Consider the following 22,489-nt stretch of genomic DNA (forward strand, 5'->3'; position numbering starts at 1 on the left):
ACTGAGCAAGACCTAAGGGATGAATCTTGTACATAGATATTATGCCGGCGATGTAGTGTCTGCTTCGTTTCCAAGAACCCTCATGAATGCTCATACATAATGTTTGAGCCCTTCGGAGATGTTATACCAGAACTGAAACTAGATAAGGTTCAATCCTCAGAGCCTGTTATTGTGTAGTGTAGGGATCTAGTGTAGGTGAAGGGTCATGCCTATATAAGGGCATCTAGAATCATGCCTATATTGGGGCTTCTATATGAAACAAAGCACCATCTTACCACTCATGCCAATGTGCATCGGCCTTGGACTCACAACGGTCCCAAGTTTCCTATCTGAAATAATAGAGTAAGTAAAAGCCCCCAACGTTACTAAACCTTCACAGAAAAAATATGTCTTACATAACTCTCTTCAAACCTTTGCCTCGAATTTGGGCGAACACCAACATCTTAAGCCACCATGTCCAGGTCCATCATATTTGTCCACCAATAAGGACAGTTGGAAGGATGGGACAGAGCCAGAAGCAAAACCGGGTTAGGAGGCAACCACCAATCTGCGCCCCATCGAGCCAGTCACAACCATCCATCTTTCGGGGAGAGCAGAAATGTAATGCCCATCTACAAGGCCCATGAAGATCCCTCTCAAAGAGAGAACCAAGCGTCTCAGGAAAGCGAGAAACAACAGAAGGCTAACTGCTCTAAGGTGCTACAATAATGAGGAAAATCCAGTAGACTACTATATTCGTCATTTAGAGGAAATGGGGATAGAATCCCCGGTCTCTCCGGTCTCCCTGCGTGATCAAACAGTTAATTCAAGAAACCCTCTGTAACGAATATTTCAGTCAAACCAGTGACCCAGCAATATAACCCTCTTGACAGGGGCCCTAGGTAGCTCATACAAGCCCAATTCTGATCCTCTGGCGGTGCAGAAAATTCATGATCTTCCAAAAGCCAATTCTATCTGCAAAGCAAAGCTACCATCTCCCTTCCAGTGTGAAGAAGCACACATTGGAGCTAAGGAAGCATCATTAGTAATACCCAGAGCAATAACTTTGCGAGAAGAAACTAAATCAGATTCTCTGTATTCATTATGTTCAACAGACCAGCTGTGTTTCAAGCCTCCCACACCGTCGGTACACCAAGACATCTGCATTGCCGCTCGTGTCAATTTATATCCAACCTGCTAAAGATCCAGATGGAACATGACCTCTAATCCAAAGGCGGGTGACCAACCAAGACAGGACGATGATTACAGTCAGGGCACAGTGAGGTTAGAAATGATTCAGTTCTATAAAATCCAAATGGCAAGGAAATGGCTGTTAAAAACACTCTTTAGTCAGAGGGGAGTTCGTACATGCCGGGAAGCTGTAATTGCATGCTTTCTGTCGTCGTACACACCTCTGAACTGCAGCTGTACAAAGATCTCAAAGCTGGCTGTAAAAAAAAAAGGAGCTCACAAGATTATGTCGATTTAAATCAGCAGCTATGAATTGACTATATTTAAAAATGGTCATAGTTAATCTCAAGGACATTATTACTATGAAGGATTCTTAGCGGTTACAAGTGTTTTAGGATAATGTTTTGCCGCTTTATTCCTTGTCAAAGTACTATTTGTTACTTTTAATGGTAGGCAATGCACTTATAGAAAATTACGAATGGGAATTTTTATGGTGATTATATATCTGATGTTTTAAATGCATTTTATTCTGAGTCCTCAGTTTGTAGAGAGCAGGATATTGTAAAACTTTAACTAATTTAACAATAAAACAAGGCCCCAGCCACCTAAGAACCAACCATATCAAAGCTGTTTAATTTAAGCCCAATCCGTTAACATCGGGAATAGAAATCACAGTATTTACTTGGTCTGACGTAGTTATAGCAAACCAGGTTTAGCCGAACATAGAGCAATTTTTACGATGGGGCTCTGGAACCAGTGCGTTATCCAAGCACTTTGCTGTTGACACTGCTGCCTCCAGTGGCAAGAGCAGCCTGGGAGGGCTTACAAATTAAAAGACTCCAAGAAGCACGAGGCTCAGGCGAATCTACCATTGTAAAGCTGGAAGTTCAGCAGCCGCAACTGCATGCCAGTGCGAAAGTCCCAAGGGAAGAGCAAGTCCAACGGCAAATGGGTATTGCAAATGGCACTACACCAATATGGGTCAATTCAGCCACAAAGCTATCCGCTATCTATGGGCAGCAGCACATGTCCTTGCCTGTTAACCAGGCGATTCTTGATCCTTGCAAGCTCAGTGTCCCCTGTTGGACAATACGCAGGCCATACTCATGTTGAAAGATATTTTATTCTGGGCCACACATTTTACACCTTTGTTTAACCACACTTTTCTCACCAGTTTTATATTAGATTCTTGGTGCTGTAGCATACTCTATCCAATTGATAAATCGGGGGCACAGTCCAACCCTGCAAATTACAGACTGATTGTGCTTATTGATGTAGAAGCAAAGCTCTTCTTTTTAAAGTTGTTTTTGGACCTGGAGGTTTGGGTCATAAAGGCAAACATCATCCCAAACCCCAGGCTGGCTGCAGAGCAGGCAGGAATACAACAATAAATCTGCTAGCTGTCACTCTTCTTGCAGAAAAGGCAAGAAAGAAATTAATTGTACGCCTGCTTCGTTGATCTAAAGTCGTCCTTTGATAAGGTTCTAAGAGGGTGTCTTTGGGGAAAAAGTGGCTCGCTATGGAGTGCCACCCAAAATTAATTGATGCGATCATCAACTTGTATACCAACACTTTGGTACAAATCAAGGTCGGCAACGGCCAGGGAATTACATGAAGATCAGCATCCAAATAGTCTTGAAGCAAGGCTGCCTTTTGGCGTCTTGCTTATTTAACATCTATATGGCCGACCGTGACAGTCACCTGGCCCAAGTGGTGAACAACCACCCCCCTTAACCCCCCAGCTCTCCCAGGTACGGCGGTTAAGCCTTCAATATGCCGAAGATGTTGTCTTGCTCATTCAAATGCGGATTGCTCTGTTGCTCTGTAGTGCTGTATTAATCAACTGGTGGGATATACCTAAAAACTGTGGCTGAAATTAAATCATAACAAAGCTAAAGTGGTCTGCTCCTCGAATTCCTCTTCTAAATTAAGGATCTTGTGCATGTGGTCATGTGTTAGAACTGGTCAAGTCATGCGAGTAACGCAATAAGATGATGGATGGATCGACAAATCGATATATGGTAATCATGAGTAGGTATTTCCGTTGACAGTCGCTGCAAAAAGTTGTCTTTTGTATTCTTTTGTTCCTTTTCTTCTATACTGATACGTAATTACTGCGTTCTCATTGTAAGTGAATACTGCTGCACATATTTGCTCCAAGGTGTGCAGACCTCGGAGCACCATATAGTGACTTTACGCCCATTGTCAGGGGTCAGTAACGAGAGAGTGGGCTCTTGAATAACATGGCAAGATGTAAACCTCTAAAATAGCCTTATGGGCAGATTGTAAGAATTGTAATATGTACATGTTCTGTGACAATAATGTCGCATTGCAATAAAAATAAGTTGGAAAAAAAAACTTCTCATCCGCCAGGTCCAGTGGCAATGTGAGCAAGGGACCAATGTCAGGGCATTCCCTGGCCACTTAGAGCGAACATAAAAGACACAATAAGATGATGGACGGTTCGCTGAAACTTTTCAGACACTCTCCCCCAGTAACAGATTGGGGTTTAATTCATCATCGTTCCTCTTCTCACTAATACACCCCAGTTTCGAATCAGCCATATGCAAATCGGTGTAAAAGGGTATGGTAACAAGGTATACAGCAAAAAAGGTGAACTGCACTCTTATTTAGGGGGAAGTAAATAGCAAATACAAAGTATAAGTGGTGCTCCTAGGAAAGGTTTGGTTATCACAATCTTACAATGCCCTCCCAAAGAAGAGCAAACGTTATGAAAATACAAATCTGAGTACTCAAATAATCATGTATACAATAGTGTCTTATTAGTAGTCCACTTTGATCCAAGTATTCTTGTTTCCTCGTGTTCGAGTAGCGTGGGCCGCCATGTGTTGGCTTGTTGTTTCTAAGCTGATTATCCAGCTGCTCATCGCTTTGAACAATTGTATTGGATCGTCTCCTTTTTTAATAAAACTGGAAATGATATGTACCACAAACTCAAGGTGAAGTATGCACTATATCATCTGGGCCTGAACTGAACACTTGGATTAAAGTGGACTACTAATATGACACTATTGTATACATGATTGAGTGCTCAGATTTGTGAATTGAATTTTTGAATTGAATTGAAAAAGCTTTATTCGAGGTATAGACTCATAAAAGCACAAATATACATTTTAAAATACATTGTAGTTAAAATCCATATTCATACATAAAAATACATTTTGAACAGTTGTGCAAGCTTTAACAAGAAGAATAATAAAACTACTATAAAATTTCAATTCATATTGGGAGGTAAAGCCCTCCGCCTAATGGAACATGCCCACCCCAAGTACTTTGCTGTTCCCAGCACAATGGGCATGTCAGTGGAGGTACAAATAATTCTCAACCCCTCAACACCGCTAGATACCCCGAGGTTTCTACAAACTGGGGCCAGCCATGCTCTCCTTTGGTTTGCATAGGCTTCACACAAAAATAAGAAGTGGGTTATGCTTTTGTGAAGTGCACCACACACCGGGCAGCATGAGGTATTCGAACTCCTCCACCTACCCGTCAATGACCTCAAGGGGAGGGAGCCTGACATTAACTGGAAAAATAACTTCCTGTCTATCGGTACAGAAATACTGTCCCAGTATTTTTCTAATACAGGTCTCGTTTTAATTTCCAGAAATCTACCCCCCATTGTTTCAGATTGTGTGCTCCTCCAGAGTCTTTCTTCTACGTAATCCCAATAGATAGTCTTGATAGTATTTTTGCTTGGGAATACTTCCCCAAAGGGGTTTTCCCAAAGATTAGGGAGACCAAGCTCACCAAGAACAACCATGAGTGTCTTCAACCATGATATTTTATGGAAAGTATCTGATTTAATTAAGGCTAAAAACCCATCAGCATAGTGTCGGATCTCTGGGGTTGTCCAAAGCCGTCTCCAATAGAGGATAGGCCTTAGTCGAGCACGGTCACTAACCGATCTCCTCCCTAGATCAAAGCCAAGCGGGATTAATGGCGCGCTCTGGGGGAGACCCGTAATTCCCCTCAGAAACCTATTCTGTGATATTTGTAGAGTAGGGAACCTCTCAAAACCCCATACTTCTGCCCCATACAGGGCTGACCCTATAGCTTTGGCATCATAAACAATGAGGACCGGTTTTATTGGCCTAGTTTTTGATTTAGCTTGCTCTAACCGAAGCGCCCCTACAATCTGCTGGTGTCTTAATACCGCCTTTTCTATATGGCGAGACCAACCAGGCTTGCTCGATATCTCTACCCCAAGGTAAGTAAAAACATTTACTACCTCGAGCTCAATGTTATTCAGAGATACCCTTGGTTGAGGTCTGCGCCTTTGGGAGAAAACCATCAGCTTAGTTTTTCCAGCATTAACAAGGTCATGCTCCCTGCAAAAAGTGTCAAATATATTTAGGGCACGCTGCAGTCCAGCTGGGGTTTTGGACACAATTAGGGTGTCGTCAGCGAACATCAGGATCGGGACCCTGATGCCCGCTAGCGAAGGTGCATCCACACTTGCGTCCAACATCCTATCCACAATTCCATTAATGAATAGGGAGAAGAGCAGGGGTGCCATTGCACATCCCTGCCTTACACCCCGCTCGACAGGAAAATCAGCAGTAGATTCTCCGTTCCTCCCCCATTGGACTTTGGCAAAGTTGCACTCATGGAGTCGCATTATCAGGGTGAGCAACTCAGGTGGGACCCCTATCCCATTCAAAACTGCCCAAAGCTTGCTCCTTGGGACCAGGTCGAATGCAGCCCTCAAGTCTACAAAAGCGACATATAGGCTGCCCTCGCCAAGGAGCACCGTCCCCCACCGCAACATAGTAAAACGAAATATTTGATCTACCGTGCTGGTCGCCCGCCTAAAACCTGCCTGGTAAGGGGAGAGAGCATTGTTCTCCTCTACCCAGTCCATAAGCTTGTTTACCACCATCTTCCCCACCACTTTTTGGACAGTGGCAATCAAACTTATCGGCCTGTAATTGGCCGGGAGTGACCGATCACCTTTCTTGTAGATGGGTATAATTATTGCCCCCTTCCATATTTCTGGGATTACAGCCCCTTTAGCTACGGCGTTTCCCAGTAGGGTCACATACCTGGCCCACCGTACCTTATCATTTTTTTTTGGGGGGGAAAATCTTTATTGACATGAAGGCATCAGTGACATACACAATATTGCAGAAGGATTCAATGTGGTTCTACTTCATATTAGACTGGTAATACAGTATGGTAATGCGTGCTCGAACATGTAGTAAATATAGTCCCAACAGGTACACGGATTTATAACAGCAATTGCCCTTATTACAGTATTTGGAACGGTACTAATCTGTCTCAGTTCTATCTAAGGTGTCCCCCTCTAACCTTAATGTCATGTTCAATAATGTGTGAAAGTTTTTCTAAAAGCAGTACAAGAAAAAACAAAAGGTAAAGAAAATCAAAGTATTTGTCATCATGTATAGTGTGTCTTCTGTACACTTCAACATTTAGCAGCCATTCAGTTTAATTAAAATTCGGTTCCTGAGAAAGCATAATCGTGTGACAGCCCGGTGCATGAAGAACTAAACACCCACCCTCCTAATCATCCTCCTCCTCAGAATCTAGATCCTCGTTCTCTGGCAAAGGTTCACAGATTTCTCCTCTATAAGTGTTCCAGGGAGCCCAGATCTTGTTCCATTTCCGGGGGCATGACCTGAGCACAAACACCGCCCTTTCCGTTACCATCAACAAGTCCATATTCTTGGCCCATCGAGTTGCTGTAGGCAGTTCTGGAACACCCCATTTTTGTGCTATGTCCCTCTTGGCTACTGTAATGGCTAGCGTGACCCACAACAGTCCATACCTGTCCAGATCATTGGGGTCCCAAATGTTCAATAAACACTTTCGAGGTTCAGGCAGGACAGACACCTTAATTGCTTGAGAAACAGTTCGCATAATCTGTTTCCAGTACTCTTGTATCAACGGGCATTCCCATAGAGTGTGGTACAGGTTCCCTTCCTACCGCATCCCCTGAGGCAAAATGGGTGTGGTGTCCGTTGTATCCTGTGAAGTAATGTTCTCGTGTAGTAAACTCGGTGCAGAATTTTGAGTTGTACTAATCTGAATTTCGCCGATATGCCCACTTCCCTCGGTGAGGCTAGCGCTTCATTCCATTCCGTTTCATCAACCTCCCCTATGTCCCTTACCCATTTCTCCTTAAGGTGTAATGTGGGGTCCGCCAGGTTGTTGACTAACTTTTTATATGTAAGAGAAGTTGCACTCTGAGGCATATAATCCGTCAGCAGTCTGTCTTCCAGTGGCGACGACTCTGGTAGTTCAGTATCTGGTGGAATTGCTTGGAGTAGTGCGTGGCGTATCTGTACGTACCTAAACGTCTTGTTGGGGCCTAAACCGTATTGCTGTTGGAGTTGTGGTAATGCAATCACTGTGCCTTTCTCCCACAGGTCCCCTATCGTGGAGATTCCTATGCGGTCCCACTGTGTAAAACCTTTACATAATCTGAGGTTTCCCAATGATTTTGTATCCCATAGTGGTGTCAGTCTGGTGAGTTTCCCTGCCCAGCCCAATCGTGTTTGTGCTTTATGCCACAATGCAGCTGTGTGTTGCGTCGGGCCAATCAGTTTTCCAACCTGGGATTTGTTGTATAGGACTGAAAGCATGCCGTCTGTTCCTAGTTGAGACCAGTCCGCTTTATACTCCGGGTCCTCACGTGGGGTATGGACCCATTGATTGATTATCTTAAGTTGGGCCGACCAGTAGTATAATTGTACATTGGGTAGTGCGATCCCTCCCTCGTACCAACTCTTCACCAGTTTATCATGGGCGATACGTGCCGGGCCATTATTCCAGAGTAAGCTGGAGACCAGCGCCGCAATCTGCTTAAAATAGCGTGGTGCAACCAAATAAGGGGTATTTTCCAAGACATATAAGAATCTGGGGAGTGCCATCATTTTGTACAAAGCCGCCCTTCCCAGAAGGGTCAGGGGCAAAGTCGCCCAGTGTTTAACGTCAGCACGTAAACGTTCCGTAGGTGGCTTTAAATTTGCGGCAAAGAAGTCAGCGGGACTTCCGGTAATGAAAATACCCAAATATTTAAAGGAGTTTGTTGTTAACGCCAAGGGGCAGTCCTCCCGCAACAATGGTGCCGGGCCCTTGAGCACATATACCACAGATTTTGACCAGTTCAGGGTATAACCCGACGACTCCCCGTGTGTGTTACAGAGGTGAAGCAGGGCAGGGATTCCGCTGTCAGCGTCAACCATGTAGATGAGCATATTGTCTGCATATAGGGAGATCTTATCTTCTCACCCCTCCTCCCACTTGATACCTCGAAACAGCGGCGTTGTTCTAATAAGGATTGCCAATGGTTCAAGCACCAGGGCGAAGAGCAAAGGAGACAACGGGCATCCCTGTCTAGTCCCCCGCTTCAGTGGGAACGACACTGAAATGTGTCCGTTTGCTACCACCTGCGCTACCGGTAACGTGTACAGCAGGCGTACCCATGCTCTAAATTTCGGTCCAAAGCCCATACGAGTAAGCACTGCAAATAGATACTCCCATTCCACTAGGTCGTAAGCCATTTTGGCATCGAGGGAAAGGATCACCGCCTGCTCAGTAAGAAGGTGTGCACGCGCCACCACCCTATGGACCCTCCTGAGATTCATTGCCGTGCTCCTGTGGGGCATAAAGCCTGACTAGTCAGGGTGTATCAGCGTGTGAAGGTGTTGTGTCAGACGGCTGGCCAGGATCTTTGCGAGGATTTTCGCCTCCACGTTAAGCAACGAAATGGGGCGGTAGGAGGTGCATGCAGTCGGTGGTTTACCCGGTTTAGGTATAGCCACTATGGTGGCAGTACGCTGATCAAGCGGTAGCGTCGCCCTATCAAGGCTGTCAGTGTACATATTCAGCAACGGTTTACTCAGCATAGGGGCCACCGCCTTATACCATTCCACAGGCAGGCCGTTGGGGCCTAACGCCTTACCAGACTGCAAATTTTGTATCGCTAATTGAATTTCCTCTTCTAAAAGTTCAGTTTCTAAGTCTTGCTGTGCCTCTTGTGCGAGTGCAGGGATGGCAATATTCTCTAGGGAAATCGTCGCCGTCTGTGTTGTGACGTCACGTTCCGGGGTATATATGTCCCGGAAGTGACTTGCCAGAGTGTGTACTATTTGTTCAGGGTGTGACTGTAGTTGACCATCATGCGTGTAAAGTCTCTGTATGCCTCTGTTACTACCTCCTCTCTTGTCCAGCCACGCTAGCATTTACCCCGCCTTGTCTCCCACATCGTATACTCTATGTAACGTGTTTGCTTGATAACTTTGGACAGTTGTTTTGAGATGATCCCGGTATTGCTGTTGGCGGAGCTGTAATAAGTGTGTTGTTTCTGGTGTGGGATTCGACATGTGTGCAACGTTCGCGTTGTGAAGTGTTAGTTCTAGTTCCGTGAGTTCACGTCTAGAATCCCGCTTGTGTCCCGTTATCGCTGCTATCGCTTCCCCCCTGAGGACTGTTTTATAAGCTTCCCAAAGGACAGAGGGCGAGGAGACGGTCCCTTCATTTTCAGCGAAATATTGCACGGTCGCCTGTTTAAGTTTTTTCCTTATCTTAGGGATTTTCAAATAATTGGGATATATTGGGTATGTTCTAGCACATTTCTTCTCTTTGGTGGTGAGTGATAGAGATATCGGGGAGTGGTCAGATACACCCCTAGGCAGGATATCCATTTTATCTATCGATCCTAGACCCACCCCCAGAAATAAAAAATAGTCTATTCGTGAAAGGCTATTATGAACTGCTGAATAATATGTGTAGTGGGTAGTCGCTGGGTTTAATTGTCGCCACACATCTGTAAGGCCCATCGCCTCTATAACACCAGGAAGCGTGGCAGAGCCCCTTGGGCGATCTCTCACAGGGAAGGTGTCTAGCACGGGGTCTATTATGGCGTTAAAGTCCCCTCCAAGATTTGTGTCCCCCTCCGGGAGGTCCAGGAGAAATTTACCAAGAGCTGGCAGTGCTGTTGAGTGAAGTGCCGGGGGGATATACACAGAGACCACATTCAAAGGTCTTCCTTCCCACTGTCCGTGCAATGCCGCAAAGCGACCCTGGTCGTCCATCTTGCGACATTCTACAAGAAAAGGTGACAATTTTTTCATGAGTATCCCAGTGCCCCTGGATCCCGTTGTGAATTCTGAATGTACTGCCATAACATACCCACGTCTGATAAGTGCTTTACATGTGGACCCTGCAAGGTGTGTTTCTTGGAGTAGCACTAGGTCAGGTCCCTGACGTTTAATCGCTTGCAAGACTAGACCTCTTTTAATTTTATCCCCCAAGCCCCGAACATTCCAGGTTAACATACGTAGGGGAGGCACGGCAGCCGTCGCAGGCGCGTCCTCAACGGACACTACGTTTAACTGTTGGGCCATCGGGTCGTGTAATCATTGTCGCTAGCGATCGGTGGCCGACATCAACACAGATGCGGCACCATGTGGCAGTATACCATAATTGTGTGGCTTTTGGCATTGTAGTGTACCATAGAGTAGAAGTGATGACAAATAACAATAACATTAACATTCGAACTCCCCCTCCATCCCCCCCTGCTCCACGGACCGTTCCCCGCCCGCTTCCCCAACTTGGCAGAGTGCTTTTCCCCATTCCCTACTATCTTACTTGCTCGTGGGGTTGGTGAGTCCCCTACAGGCACCGGCTAATGCCCACCCTTCTCAGCTTAACCAACTCCAGGTCCCTGTAGTTTGCATGAGTTGACTCTTGTGAAGTTCACCTCTAGATAGGACCCGGCTGCCCAGAGTCAAGAGGGTCCCGTTCCAAGTCAGATTCTAGTCCCGCAGCCTCAGCGTGTTGTGAAGGACGATCGCTCTTGTCGTTCGTATGCTTGTCGTTACGATGATTTGGTCGGTCTCTGTGTGGACGCTGTTGTTGCCCCGCCTGTCTCCATCCATCAAGCCAGTCTCGCACAACTTCTGGCGTATCAAAGAACCATGCTTTTCCATCGGCTACAATTCGCAATTTGGCGGGGAATAACATTGAGTATTGCAGGCCCTTGTCTCGTAGTGCCTTCTTTACCTCCGTAAATAACTTCCTGCGCCTGGCAACCTCTGCTGTGTAATCTGGAAAGAAGGCCAGAGTAGAGTTTTGGAGCTTGACTGGCGGAGAAACTCTTGCCGCCTGCAAAATGGCGTCCCTGTCTCTGAAATTAAACAGTCTAGTCAGTACAGGCCGCGGCGTCGCTCCCGGTTTGGGCGTCCCACCCGGCACCCGGTGCGCCCTCTCAACGGAGAAAAAATGGGACAGGCCTTTAGGCTGCAGTTTATTTTTAATGAGGTCTTCGACATAGAGGTCCATTGCTCCCTTTCCTTCTGTTTCCGGTAGGCCAAGAATGCGTATGTTGTTCCTGCGGGAACGCCCTTCTTGGTCATCCAGCTTTTCCCGTAGCATCTTGGTGACTTTTTCCATGCGTTCCATTGCTATTTGTAGTTCAGAAGTATCTTCAATAAGTGATTTGGTAACCACTTCAACTTGAGATACCCTCTCGGTCATCTTTTGAAAGTCCGCCTGCAGCAGAGTAACTTCAGAGGAAATGGAGCCCACTGTTGCTTGCACCTCTGAGAGGGTCCTCATAATATCCTCCAGCGTCACTTTTTTGGTGCCATCCATGTCCGGAGTAGCACCCGATGAGTGTCGCCCACTGACTTGTGAGTGGCCTTGCTGGCTATAAGCAAACTTGTCCAATTTCGCCTGCGTCGACGAGCTTCTGGTCCCTTTGCCCGCCATGACTCAAGGCAGAGCAGCCTCGCGTCGTCGCTGTTCCGGGAGTTTAGGCGTCAACTAGGCGGTAGCTATGGCCGCTGCAAGTCTCTTTCGCACACGGTCGCCTTAGTAATGCAGCCTCAAGAGCTCGATCGGCATCCGACCGTTGCGAGGGTTCTTCAAGTCGGCCGTCAGTACTTCATGCGGCGTTCCGCATTACAGGAATCCAGGGGCCTCCGGCCGTGTCGAAGGCAGCCTCTACGAAGGTCCAGGTCGGTACCTCTACATCCAGTAGGCGTCTGCACTCCCGGTGCGCTTATTCCTGTCCCGGGTCGCTCGAGCCGAGCAGGCCTCACCTCCAAAATGGTGCCCGATAGGGTCTCGAGGGGCCGCCCTCCGTGTGGAAACTTTCACTGTCCAGCCACCGCCGTGGTTTCTCTGCGGGTGTTCGCGGCCAGAGCAGCCGCCCTCATACACAGGTCTCAACGGTCCCCCCAGAGTCTTTCACCAGCAGTCGTTCACTACGGTCCGTTCCACGGGGGGCCGGCAGTCGCTACTGAGTTCAACCCAGGAAGGTCACACTTCCGCCGGGGTTAGATGAAGACTCCAGGCCGATGTCGCCGTTTCGCCGTAGGCCTCACTGCGCACGAGTTGAGAAGTGCAGTTCCCGGCACTCGATTTTCACCGGAGTCTGATCAAGAGGTGCTGCTTCGGTTCCTGAGCAGGTACCGCCACTTCGGGCAGGCGTTGTGACGGATTAAGTTATCAGATTTTACAAAAGGTCGTTATGCCGTGAGGAGCTCCCACTTCACGCTGCCGCCCTGCTCGGCCGCTAGCCACGCCCCCCTACCTTATCATTTTTAAATATGTCAGAGGGTATCCCATCTAAACCCGGTGCCCTTCCCCCTTGTAGAGAGGAAATTACCAATTCTGCTTCTTTATTTGAAAACAAACTTTCCTTGCAAAATACAACTGGAATTGGTTCTGTACCCACAATCTCCCTATTCTCTGCGTACTGGGGTTTGAAATACTCAACCCAGGATGCCTCATCGACATTGTTATCTGGGTTTGTTGGGGTACCACCTCGGCCCCACTTCACAATTTTCCAGAAAAGTCTGGAATCCCTTGCCCCGGAAGCTTCCAGCAATTCATCCCAATATTCTTCATCCCACTTTTTCTTAGCCTGGCGAATACTAACATTGTAGTGTTTCCTGGCTACACCAATCAAGACCATGTCCCTACTTCTGATTGCTCTACCCAGTTCCAATCTAGCTAACCTGCACTGCTTATTAAACCACCTAGCAATTTTGAGTGGGGCTTTTCTATTTACATTGGTCTATCTCATAAAATGTGGTTTTAAAAGGCAAAAGAACTTATCATGTATGGCTGTCGTTGAAGCGGACCCAGGTATTACGGGATTTGCTATCTCCATGGCGGAAATTGCAGTATCCACCTCGGAGCTTATATAGTCCATGGACGCTACATTTGCCAGCACATTTGGCCATTTGACTCTACGCATATCATTGGTCATAACAGGTGATACTTCACTACGCGATTGTAACTTGTCTGGCGTAGCCGTCCACCAAGTGTGGGTGACACAAAGGGGATTAAGATCGCTTTCCAATCTACCCTTTATTTCCATATCACCTATCCCATGCCATAGATTAAGGCTACAAATGACATAGTCTATTCTACTTTTACTATGACCATTGTCGAATGTACAGATGCCTCCCTGGTCGCTCTTTGTCCTTCCATTAAGCGTCCTCAACCCGTATTCCAAGCATAATGCATTTAGTAGCAATATGTCTTTTGTCCACCGTTTGACTGGTGCAAGATTTAGATTCGGGATACCCCATTGGACATCTTCCTCTTGCCCTATCGGATTTTCCGTATTCTCCAACGGTTCGAAGGTCCTATTGAGATCGCCAGCCACAACCACTCTATTTCCCAGGGACTGTGATTCAAGGAAAGTGGACAGGGCCTCTAGGGTGGGTGAATTCCCAGTATTGGTACCCCTAGCATAAATGTTGTAAATATCTATTACACCCCCCTTATCCGATGCCATTCTTATCAATTGGATATCCTTGCAACCCAGGTCAAGCACTTTTATTTTGATTAGTAAACTTTGCTTGACCCAAACTGTTAAACCTCCCATAGGTCGACCCCTAGGGCCTCTGCTCGCTGGAATACAAAAGTTTAAATAGCCTGGGAGGAAAATCGGATTGCAAATAGACACACTTCAAACCCGTTGACAAAGTCTATCCAATTTTGGGACAATAGTCTAGTACCTAGCTCCGCGATGTTCCACGAGAAAAACCTCCCCGGGCTAGGGCCATCACTAGTTCCCACCTCAACGGCTGACATAGGTGAAAGATTGGTCAGGCTCTCGCAATTACCTTCCTCGTCTACAACAATATCCACAGAGTTAACATCAGTTCCCTGGATAACAGTAGTATTTAATATAGACCTTTCTTCACCCCCCAAACTTTCCATGCACACCCTACTGTCCCCCCTCCAATTCTCATTCTTCCCATCAATAGTCACATATTTTGGGCTTGCTATTACATCCATGGTTGATGACAGAAAATTCTCGGATATATCCCCCTAGCCATGTTGCCCCCAGTTTCCAGTAAATCGCCCAATTTTCGTCAACATCCCCACCCCAAGTTTTTCATCCCATCATGAGGGTTATAAACTTGGTCATAACAAAAATTTGGTCGTGGAAAAGGAACATTAAAAGGGATGGCCTCTGCCTGTGGAGGAAAGCTGAAACTCCCTAGATCGTTATTCCCACCAAGATAGGCGCCAACTGGTCTTGGATAAAAAAAGGTGAGATCCACAGTACCAATCCCACCACTGCTAATGCTCCAACCTGGCCTCGTGATCAATCCTACCACCCTTGGATCTTGGAAATTGATTATAATACATTCTCCCCCCAGGTTTTTCGGGGTACATCCTATCCAGTTAACCCTTCTTACCCCGATAATCAAACCATCCACTTCCCCGGGCAATGGTCTATTAACCCTTAACCAGTGCATAACCTTATTTTTTAACATCTGGAAAGTTTCTCTTTGGCCTACCAATAGGGGTGGAACATTGGTAAGAATAGCCACATAGGGATAAGAATCCGGGGTAAGATTTATTGGGGGTATCCTAGGAGGAGGTTTTGTCACACAGGGTGTTGATCGACTTTGTTCTGGGACAACAGGGCGTGGAAGGGGAACATTTTTTGACACCAAGGAAGCATTATTTTTCCTAAAGCTGTTATTACCACCAGTTACAGAACCAACCCTGTTTTGAACTTGAGAAGCATGGGACTTATTTGTTTCAACACTATTTTTGCAGGAATTACTATCTTCACTAACCAGAGGACCCTGGCAAGCTATCAGGGTACTTGGTAGGGGTTGAATAACATTACTTGCAGGAGTGACATTTTTTGGGCATTCCTTGCTACCTTTAACCACCGTGCTAGGGGGCTTGGTTTTCCCACAATTGTTTTTGTTTGGGATAGCTGGCGATTCAGTAGTAATCTTACAGCTTTGTCCCTTCCCCCGTAGGCCAGTTGCAGTACTAGCCACGGGAGAATGTAATTCAACCATGGGGGCACTTCCATCTCGCTCAGCAGGATTGCTGGAGATTCCTACTCTCGCCCGTCTTAAGACAGGACTTAATTAGTGATTTTGTTGAAAAGAAGTTATCTAGGCTGGCCTGCTCTAGGTGGTCTAGCTGGTCAGCTAGCTTTTTAGGTCTGTCTTCAAAGGGGTTCAGGAGGGACCGTATTCGTTTTTCCAACTCCAAGAACAGTGGCGGGTTAGATGGTGGTGTCCCAGGGGATGCTATTACTATGGGGTCTAAGCCTGATGGAACAGCTTCTCCCTCGCCCATTTGTGGCCCACTAGGATTACTCCCAGTAATATCACGAGGTCGTGTACATGTTCCTAATTTCCTGTATTTTTTGGGAGGTTTTGGAGCATAACATTTCTTTGAAACTACACTCCTTTTCCTTTTGGAACAGGGTTTGGGTTTTGCAACATGTATTAGAACACTGGGTTGAGCTGTAGGCTGCTGCCCAGTGAATGGATTGGTAAGAACACTAGGAGGGGTTACAGGCAAAGTAGAGGTTGCTATTTCCAAAGGAAAAATAGCCAGTGGCTCAATTATTGGAGGGGAGGGGTGTGGGATTTCCTGTGCGACAGGCAGCGTGATCGATGATAAAGGCGTGACCAATGATGGAAAACTTTGGGCTGGACATTTGTCAACGGAGGTTTTTAGAAGCTCAATGGACAACCTACGTCCCGCACGTCTTTCTGCCAGGGCAATTTTCCTATCAATATCCTGAGGCAGCCGTTTAAAATAGGTATCTAGGGGGCCCATGATAGCAGCCCCTGTCTCGTTCAAAGAGGGCAACAAGGTAGGAGTGTTTATAGAAGAGGCCATACTATAGAACCTCCTACCCCTCAAGAGAATAAAAAGCAAGTTAGATTACTAACACAACCAACAAAGCAGAATACCAGTCCAGAAAATGTCAGTGGGGTGGCCCAGCCCGGCCTCCTTCGGCCCCGGACGGCCACAGACGGTCCCGCCCTTGTCCTGGGCTTCTCCCGGGCGCACTCCCGCGCGCTCCCATGCAGCGGGAAGTGCCTCTGTTCTTAATGAATGTAGTGAGCGTAGGGGGCGTGGCTAGCAGGGAGAGCAGGGCCAGGTGTTCCAAATTGGCCGAGCAGGGACTCCTGGACAATGGAGTCCCCGCACTCACGCTCGCAGCCCTGCCCTGCCCCTGCTCTCACAGGTAGATGATGATTTTTGCTCAGAACTGCAGGGACACTCCTCCACACGATGCGGGACCCGCGAAGCGGGTCCCGCGAGCAGTCAAGGAAACAGGCAAAGAATCTGGTATGCAAACAGGGCTGCCAGCTCGACAGGAACAGCGGGAATCCAGGGAATAAGACTAAAAGCTCAGATTTGTATATTCATATGCAAATCAGTCTTGACCCTGTTCTCCATGGGAACAGTCCAGCCCGAACTGCCAGGTCCTCCCTGGACCGGAAACAAGCGTCCTAGGACCGGTCTGCTCAAGTCCTACAAGTACCTGGCCATCTTCATGGATTCCTATCTAACCTTCAGAGATCACCTCTTTTTTTTGAAGAATGACGGCGAACAGGCGTTTATTTCCTTTCAAACTGTTGCAAAAAAAGCTACGCAGCACTTCATACCATCATTTACTACCGGTCGTAAGTGCAAAGGTTTTGCCAACCAATATTTACGGGTCTGAATTAATGAAGGGAAGTGATGCGGCCAACCTAAATTTGCTCCTATCAACCTTTTTCAAAAAGCTACATGGCTTCCCGCAACACATCCCGCAACCTAAGGTCAGATCGGAGTTTGGCCTTTTACACCAGGGATCAGTGATGGAAATTGCACTTGTTAAACTGAGCTGGAAGCTTAGATCATCTTCCACAGACACAGTAGCCCATCTGTGTTGGCTTGAAATGGAGAAGAAGCCACACAGTAAAGTTTCATGGCACATCGTTTCCCACCAAGCCATTCAGGCACTGAAGCTAGCGGACACCTGGTGCTCATAGATGGAATATGCCACTTTCAAGCGAGTAACTAACTCACGAATTGTAGATAAGGCAGAGTTTGTCCATAAATGGCACGTGTGGACCATTCTGGCATCCTGTGCCGTCTTCTGCCCACCGTCATACCTAACTTAATTTTTCAGCGGACCTGAAACCTGCTCTGTTGCTATTTTGCCTAGGTGAATTAGCGTCAAAGGACTTGGTCCCCACCTGGAAGCAGTTGTGAACTAATAGCCATTGCTGCCTATAATGTTATACCCCAGAAAGCATGCTATAACTAATTTGCGTGTGCCTAGGCCTATTGTCTCTCAAGTAAAAACGTTTACAGTCCGTTTTAAATGCGTTACAAATCAGGTCTTGTCTCCCTGCAGTGATTGCTCTCTTAGAGGCTCACTCAATCCAATTGTCATGCAAGGCGACTAGATTCCGGATTCATGCATCCAAGTTGCTGGGAATGTACTAACCGCTCTGAGCCCAATGTTTGCTACGTTTTGCCACCGACTTGAACACCTCGAAGCAGCACAGGTCTCCAGCATCAAGCATGCAAAGCTAGAAAGGTTTGCTCTGCATTCCCAGCAATGGACTCATCGTGTCACAAAGAAATCTTCTAGTTTTATGTAGCTGTGCTTAACAGCACCACAAGCTTTGATGCAATCAAGAACACTTTATTACAATCTTATTTAGGGGGTACATAAGTCAGATAATTTGGTTTGTCCTTCTTGTAATGGTGTATTTTATTGCGGTTTGCACATGTAATAACCAGTCCGTCTAATTTGGTGTATATCATTTTGCCGGCAAAAGAACAGGATATTTCAGATGTTTAATGTGGTCGAATTTTTATGAACCAGCACTTTATCTTGCCACAACCAAATCGTCTACCTGTCCGCAAGTGTGTTTAATGTCACCACATGCTTTGGTGCAACTACGAGTACTTTATTGCTGTCTTATTTATGGGACACATATATTGGATTATTTGGTTTGTCCATCTTGTAGTGGTGTGTTTTTATTGCTGTCTGTACATGTTACAAGTCTGCCTAGTCAGGTGCATTTTACTTCGTCCGTAACCCAAAAACCAGGATATTTAAGGAGTATAATACAGTAGACTTTTTATACACTAGCACTTTATATCACAGTCTTGCACTGTCCACTCTTACCATACCTCCTAATGGTCTTTGTAGATGTGGAACTTTAATCACAGAGAATGCATATTTGTACGAGTTGGCATGTACTGTGTTGATTGGGTTTTAATGTTTCATTGGTGTATAGTGCAATGGTTTTCATTAATCTGGCAATAAAGATTATTCACTATTTGGCTATATTGTTTCAGTTCAAATTGTAATAGTGCACATCGATTCCCCTTAACGGATTCAGTAAGATGTCCTTGTAGGACCCGCACAACATCTCATTGTGGTGTTTTGGATCAAAAAAGTATCTCTTGGCATGCAGCTCTTGTTTCTTTAAGCACTCGAAGGCTTCTGAGAGCAGACAGCTGAGCTGTTTTTTGGTCAGGGCTCATAGGGACATGACAAAGCATTCAATTTCCTCTTCATTTACATCTTGTCACAGGGACAGTTCTCTTATGAGGTCTTTCCGCAAAAAATAGGTATGAAACGTCTTCTACCTTGAGGAAAGTGGTCACAGTCCTTCAACCATTTGGATGCTCAACACAGCCCCATCCCCTAGAGTGATGAGTAGCCCTTTACAAGCTCGGTTTGATTGATTAGTGATCTGTACTAGTACATAACATAAACAATAGTATTTCAGTATCCTTAAAATCACATTACAGTGTCCGATTGATTGTCTTCTTCTTCATCGGATTATTCTCACAATTTGCCCCGTACTTTGGCTTTCTTTTCAGAATTCTCTCGCAATGTGCACCAACGCTTCTGTTTTTGACATGACAGCAGACGTATTTTATGTATGCACACATCAAGCTGTGTTTTTCTTAGCAATATTGCAATCCTTCAGTTTTAGAGGGACAACAGGTAGTGGGGCATTCACTTGTAGTGTCTCATAAGGAGGTGAAGCTACTTCGGATTGTAATCTGTAAACTGACTTGCATTTACTGATTTATGAATTATTTATGCTCTGGAATATTTCTTAGTCTTTAACATGGTTAAGATGCGATTTGCCGACTAATGAATGAGTTAGTCGGCAGTCCGATTGATCAAATCTCCTGTAGTAGACTGATGTCATCATTTTGCCTAAGAAGTGTAAAATGCCTTGGCTGTTGATTCTTCATGATGCCTTCATACAGTCACGGTCACAGTTAAAGTTAAAGGGGATGCTTTGGTGTTCAGTCTACGAGGCCAAACATAAAATGCGCCCTTCAGTGTGTTTATGAAGAAGGGATTCCCTAAGAGAAGGAGATTTCCCCAGGTGTAAAGAAATGACAATAGAGGAGATAAAAAGAAATGAGGACAAAATTCACGTTATGCCCTTCTACAACTTGCTTGCTTCTAGGATAACAGAAGTGAACTATCTAGTACAGGATGCATATATTTTCATAACCAGTTTCACCCGTAGCAATTCATAGTTACTGGTGTGTATAACTGGCAGTTATGAAGTTGAAATCTATCTTTAAGCCATGGTAGTGACCCTATGTATTATTTTTCCAAGGTAAAAACGGCAAGAAGTGGTCCATAATAGACGGACTAGTTAGTAAGGAATCTGGGATACTATTCGGACACTAATTTAGACAGTGCTGCTTGAAGGAAAGCCTGGGATGAATAAAGGAAAAATCGAAACAACTAGGAATTAATTAAGCAAAGGGCTGGAAAGTTGGAACACAGCAGAAATCGCACAGTCTAGCAGGTTTCTTTTTCTTTAACGGTAAGTTACTGGCATACTGAGCGTTAGCCTTGATGCCTTTAAAAAAAATAATTAAAGACCCTGCCTGTAGGTGGTCTGTCATCCTCCTACAGGCATGAGTGGCTGATGTAATTTGTCGTTGGATTTGGGCCTATACGAGTGGTGCTAGTTGTGACCCCCACACCCAGTTTGGTATGGGCTTCTTCCAAATTACGTGCTTTCTGATTCATCTCCTCCTCCTTCCCCTCAATGGCTGGCCCAACCCTGCCAATTTTCCACATCCACCAATATGTCTCTGCCTGTTGCCTCCTGATGCATGTGCTTGTCCTGGAAACTGGTAGCACCGTGGCGTGGGTGGTGTACTGACCGTTGAAACTCTCCAGTGTGCCCAGGCCCGCTTAAAATAGTTAAATTAAATTATTTGGTTTCTTTGCTTCCCATGGAAATCTGAATCGAGGCATAGAAAGAAGTCCAAATATTCGTGGACAGGACACATTACTGTTCTAACTTTAGTCCTCAGCTATTTGGGGAGGGGTGTATTTTCAGAAGCCTTGCCATTATAGGCTGGCATGCAGAGTGGAACTATGGGTATATTGCTGCTTTCGAACATATAGTAGAGGCTGAGGTGGCATGGACAGATAGATGGGAGCTTGAAAACCTTCTAGTGACCCATATGCTATGCCATTGCTCATACTGCAAACAAAATTCCTTTTATATACTTTCAGGAAAATATTGATCCCTATTAGTTCTTTCTAAATTAAGCCACAGTTTTTCTTCTCCAGCGTACCTATCGCATCCCAAAGGATATCCACGTGGATCCAGAGAAATTTGCTGCTGAGCTCATTAGTCGTTTGGAGATGGTTCTGCGAGAACGGGAAGCAGGGGAGAAGTTGGAAGAACGCCTCAAACGTGTCAGAGCGGTGAGTCGATGAGTGTCTGTGATGAGAGAAGCTGTGAGCTTTAGAATGTGTATCATGAGCCTTTCCTCATGATAGTAATTTTATAATGCTGAATTTGCAAACATCCACTTGCTGAAACTATTATGGCAGTGGAGAGGTGGGAGGTTTGAAATTAATTTTGGGTAAAGTGTATATGTAAGGAATCCTGGTATACAGTTTATTGAGAAATGTGCGCTCATCCTTGCTCAGGAAACCATGCCCAGTGCCATGTCAGTAGCCCCGAGAATGTATTGCATCTCTTTTGGTGCCAAATGGCAATCTAGGGTAAAAGTTCCGATACTGGCAGCAGTCTGATGATCTTTCTCATAGTCACTGGTGTTCTATGTAATGAACCCTCCCCCTTTTATTTTGCAGTGTCGTGATTGTTTCTGCCCGAATCTGATAGTCAAATACATTGACTTTGGGAATTTAGTGTTGCAAGCATCACATTTTCCTCAGGACTGAGGATTATTCGATGAAGGCATACATAGACAAGTGGCATTAGTGAAACTTTGATGTTCGTAATGTACAATAAATATAGTGATAGTTGAGTCTGATCTTGCTTAAAAAATAAAGTTCAACTTTGGTATTAAAGAAACGTGATCTTACAGTTGTCAAAAAGGGTAAACCCTTGGTCGAGAATTACATTGCAGTTAGCGAAAGGCTGTGTGATGATATACTAAACATGGAGGGCATTGCTTAAGTGTTGGATGGAACAGTACACATCACTGGGTACCGTTCTCACCAGTAATTTTGTTGGCGGGTCTGTGTCCCTCCACACTGCCCTGCTAGGGGTGCTGAAAGCTTTCCTGCTCCCAAGAGATGAGGGTTTTGCCCTTTTTGCAGGAAGCACCTATCACCAATTCCATTCATATTTCATCAGTAATGCTTCTGTAGTTTCTTAGTTGGTCTTGCAGCCCCCAAGGGTGAATAAGGGGGCACACCCAAACTGCTCCTGAGGAGGGTCTGATCAGCTTTGTCCAAATGATGCAGATAGCTTGTTTTTTGTTTTACGTGTCCCTTTTGTCAACAAATTCACGAGGGCACTCGGAGCAAAACCTGTGTGCGCCGCTTGTTACACGGACCGATGAAAACGCCGTTCTAATCGGTCCGTGTAACAAGCAGCGCACACAGGTTTTGCTCCGAGTGCCCGCCTGAATTGGTTCACAAAAGGGACACGTAAAACAAAAACAAGCTATCTGCATCATTTGGACAAATTGAAGAGCGTGTATGGGTGCGTTTGAATGTTCAACGTCGGGT

The 22,489-nt window shown here is 45.7% G+C and overlaps 1 protein-coding gene across 2 annotated transcripts in view; it reads left to right on the forward strand.

Annotated features, from left to right (window-relative positions):
* Window positions 1-22,489, forward strand: part of AXIN1 (axin 1) — a 261,999-nt gene that overhangs the window by 100,107 nt on the left and 139,403 nt on the right. For both annotated transcript variants that reach the window (XM_086941337.1, XM_086941338.1), the window contains one exon: window positions 21,074-21,211. In XM_086941337.1, the coding sequence (XP_086797463.1) occupies window positions 21,074-21,211 (138 nt within the window). The remainder of the gene's footprint in view (window positions 1-21,073; window positions 21,212-22,489) is intronic.

The sequence above is a fragment of the Lissotriton vulgaris genome, chromosome 10 (assembly GCF_964263255.1).
Source record: "Lissotriton vulgaris chromosome 10, aLisVul1.2, whole genome shotgun sequence".
NCBI lineage: Eukaryota > Metazoa > Chordata > Amphibia > Caudata > Salamandridae > Lissotriton > Lissotriton vulgaris.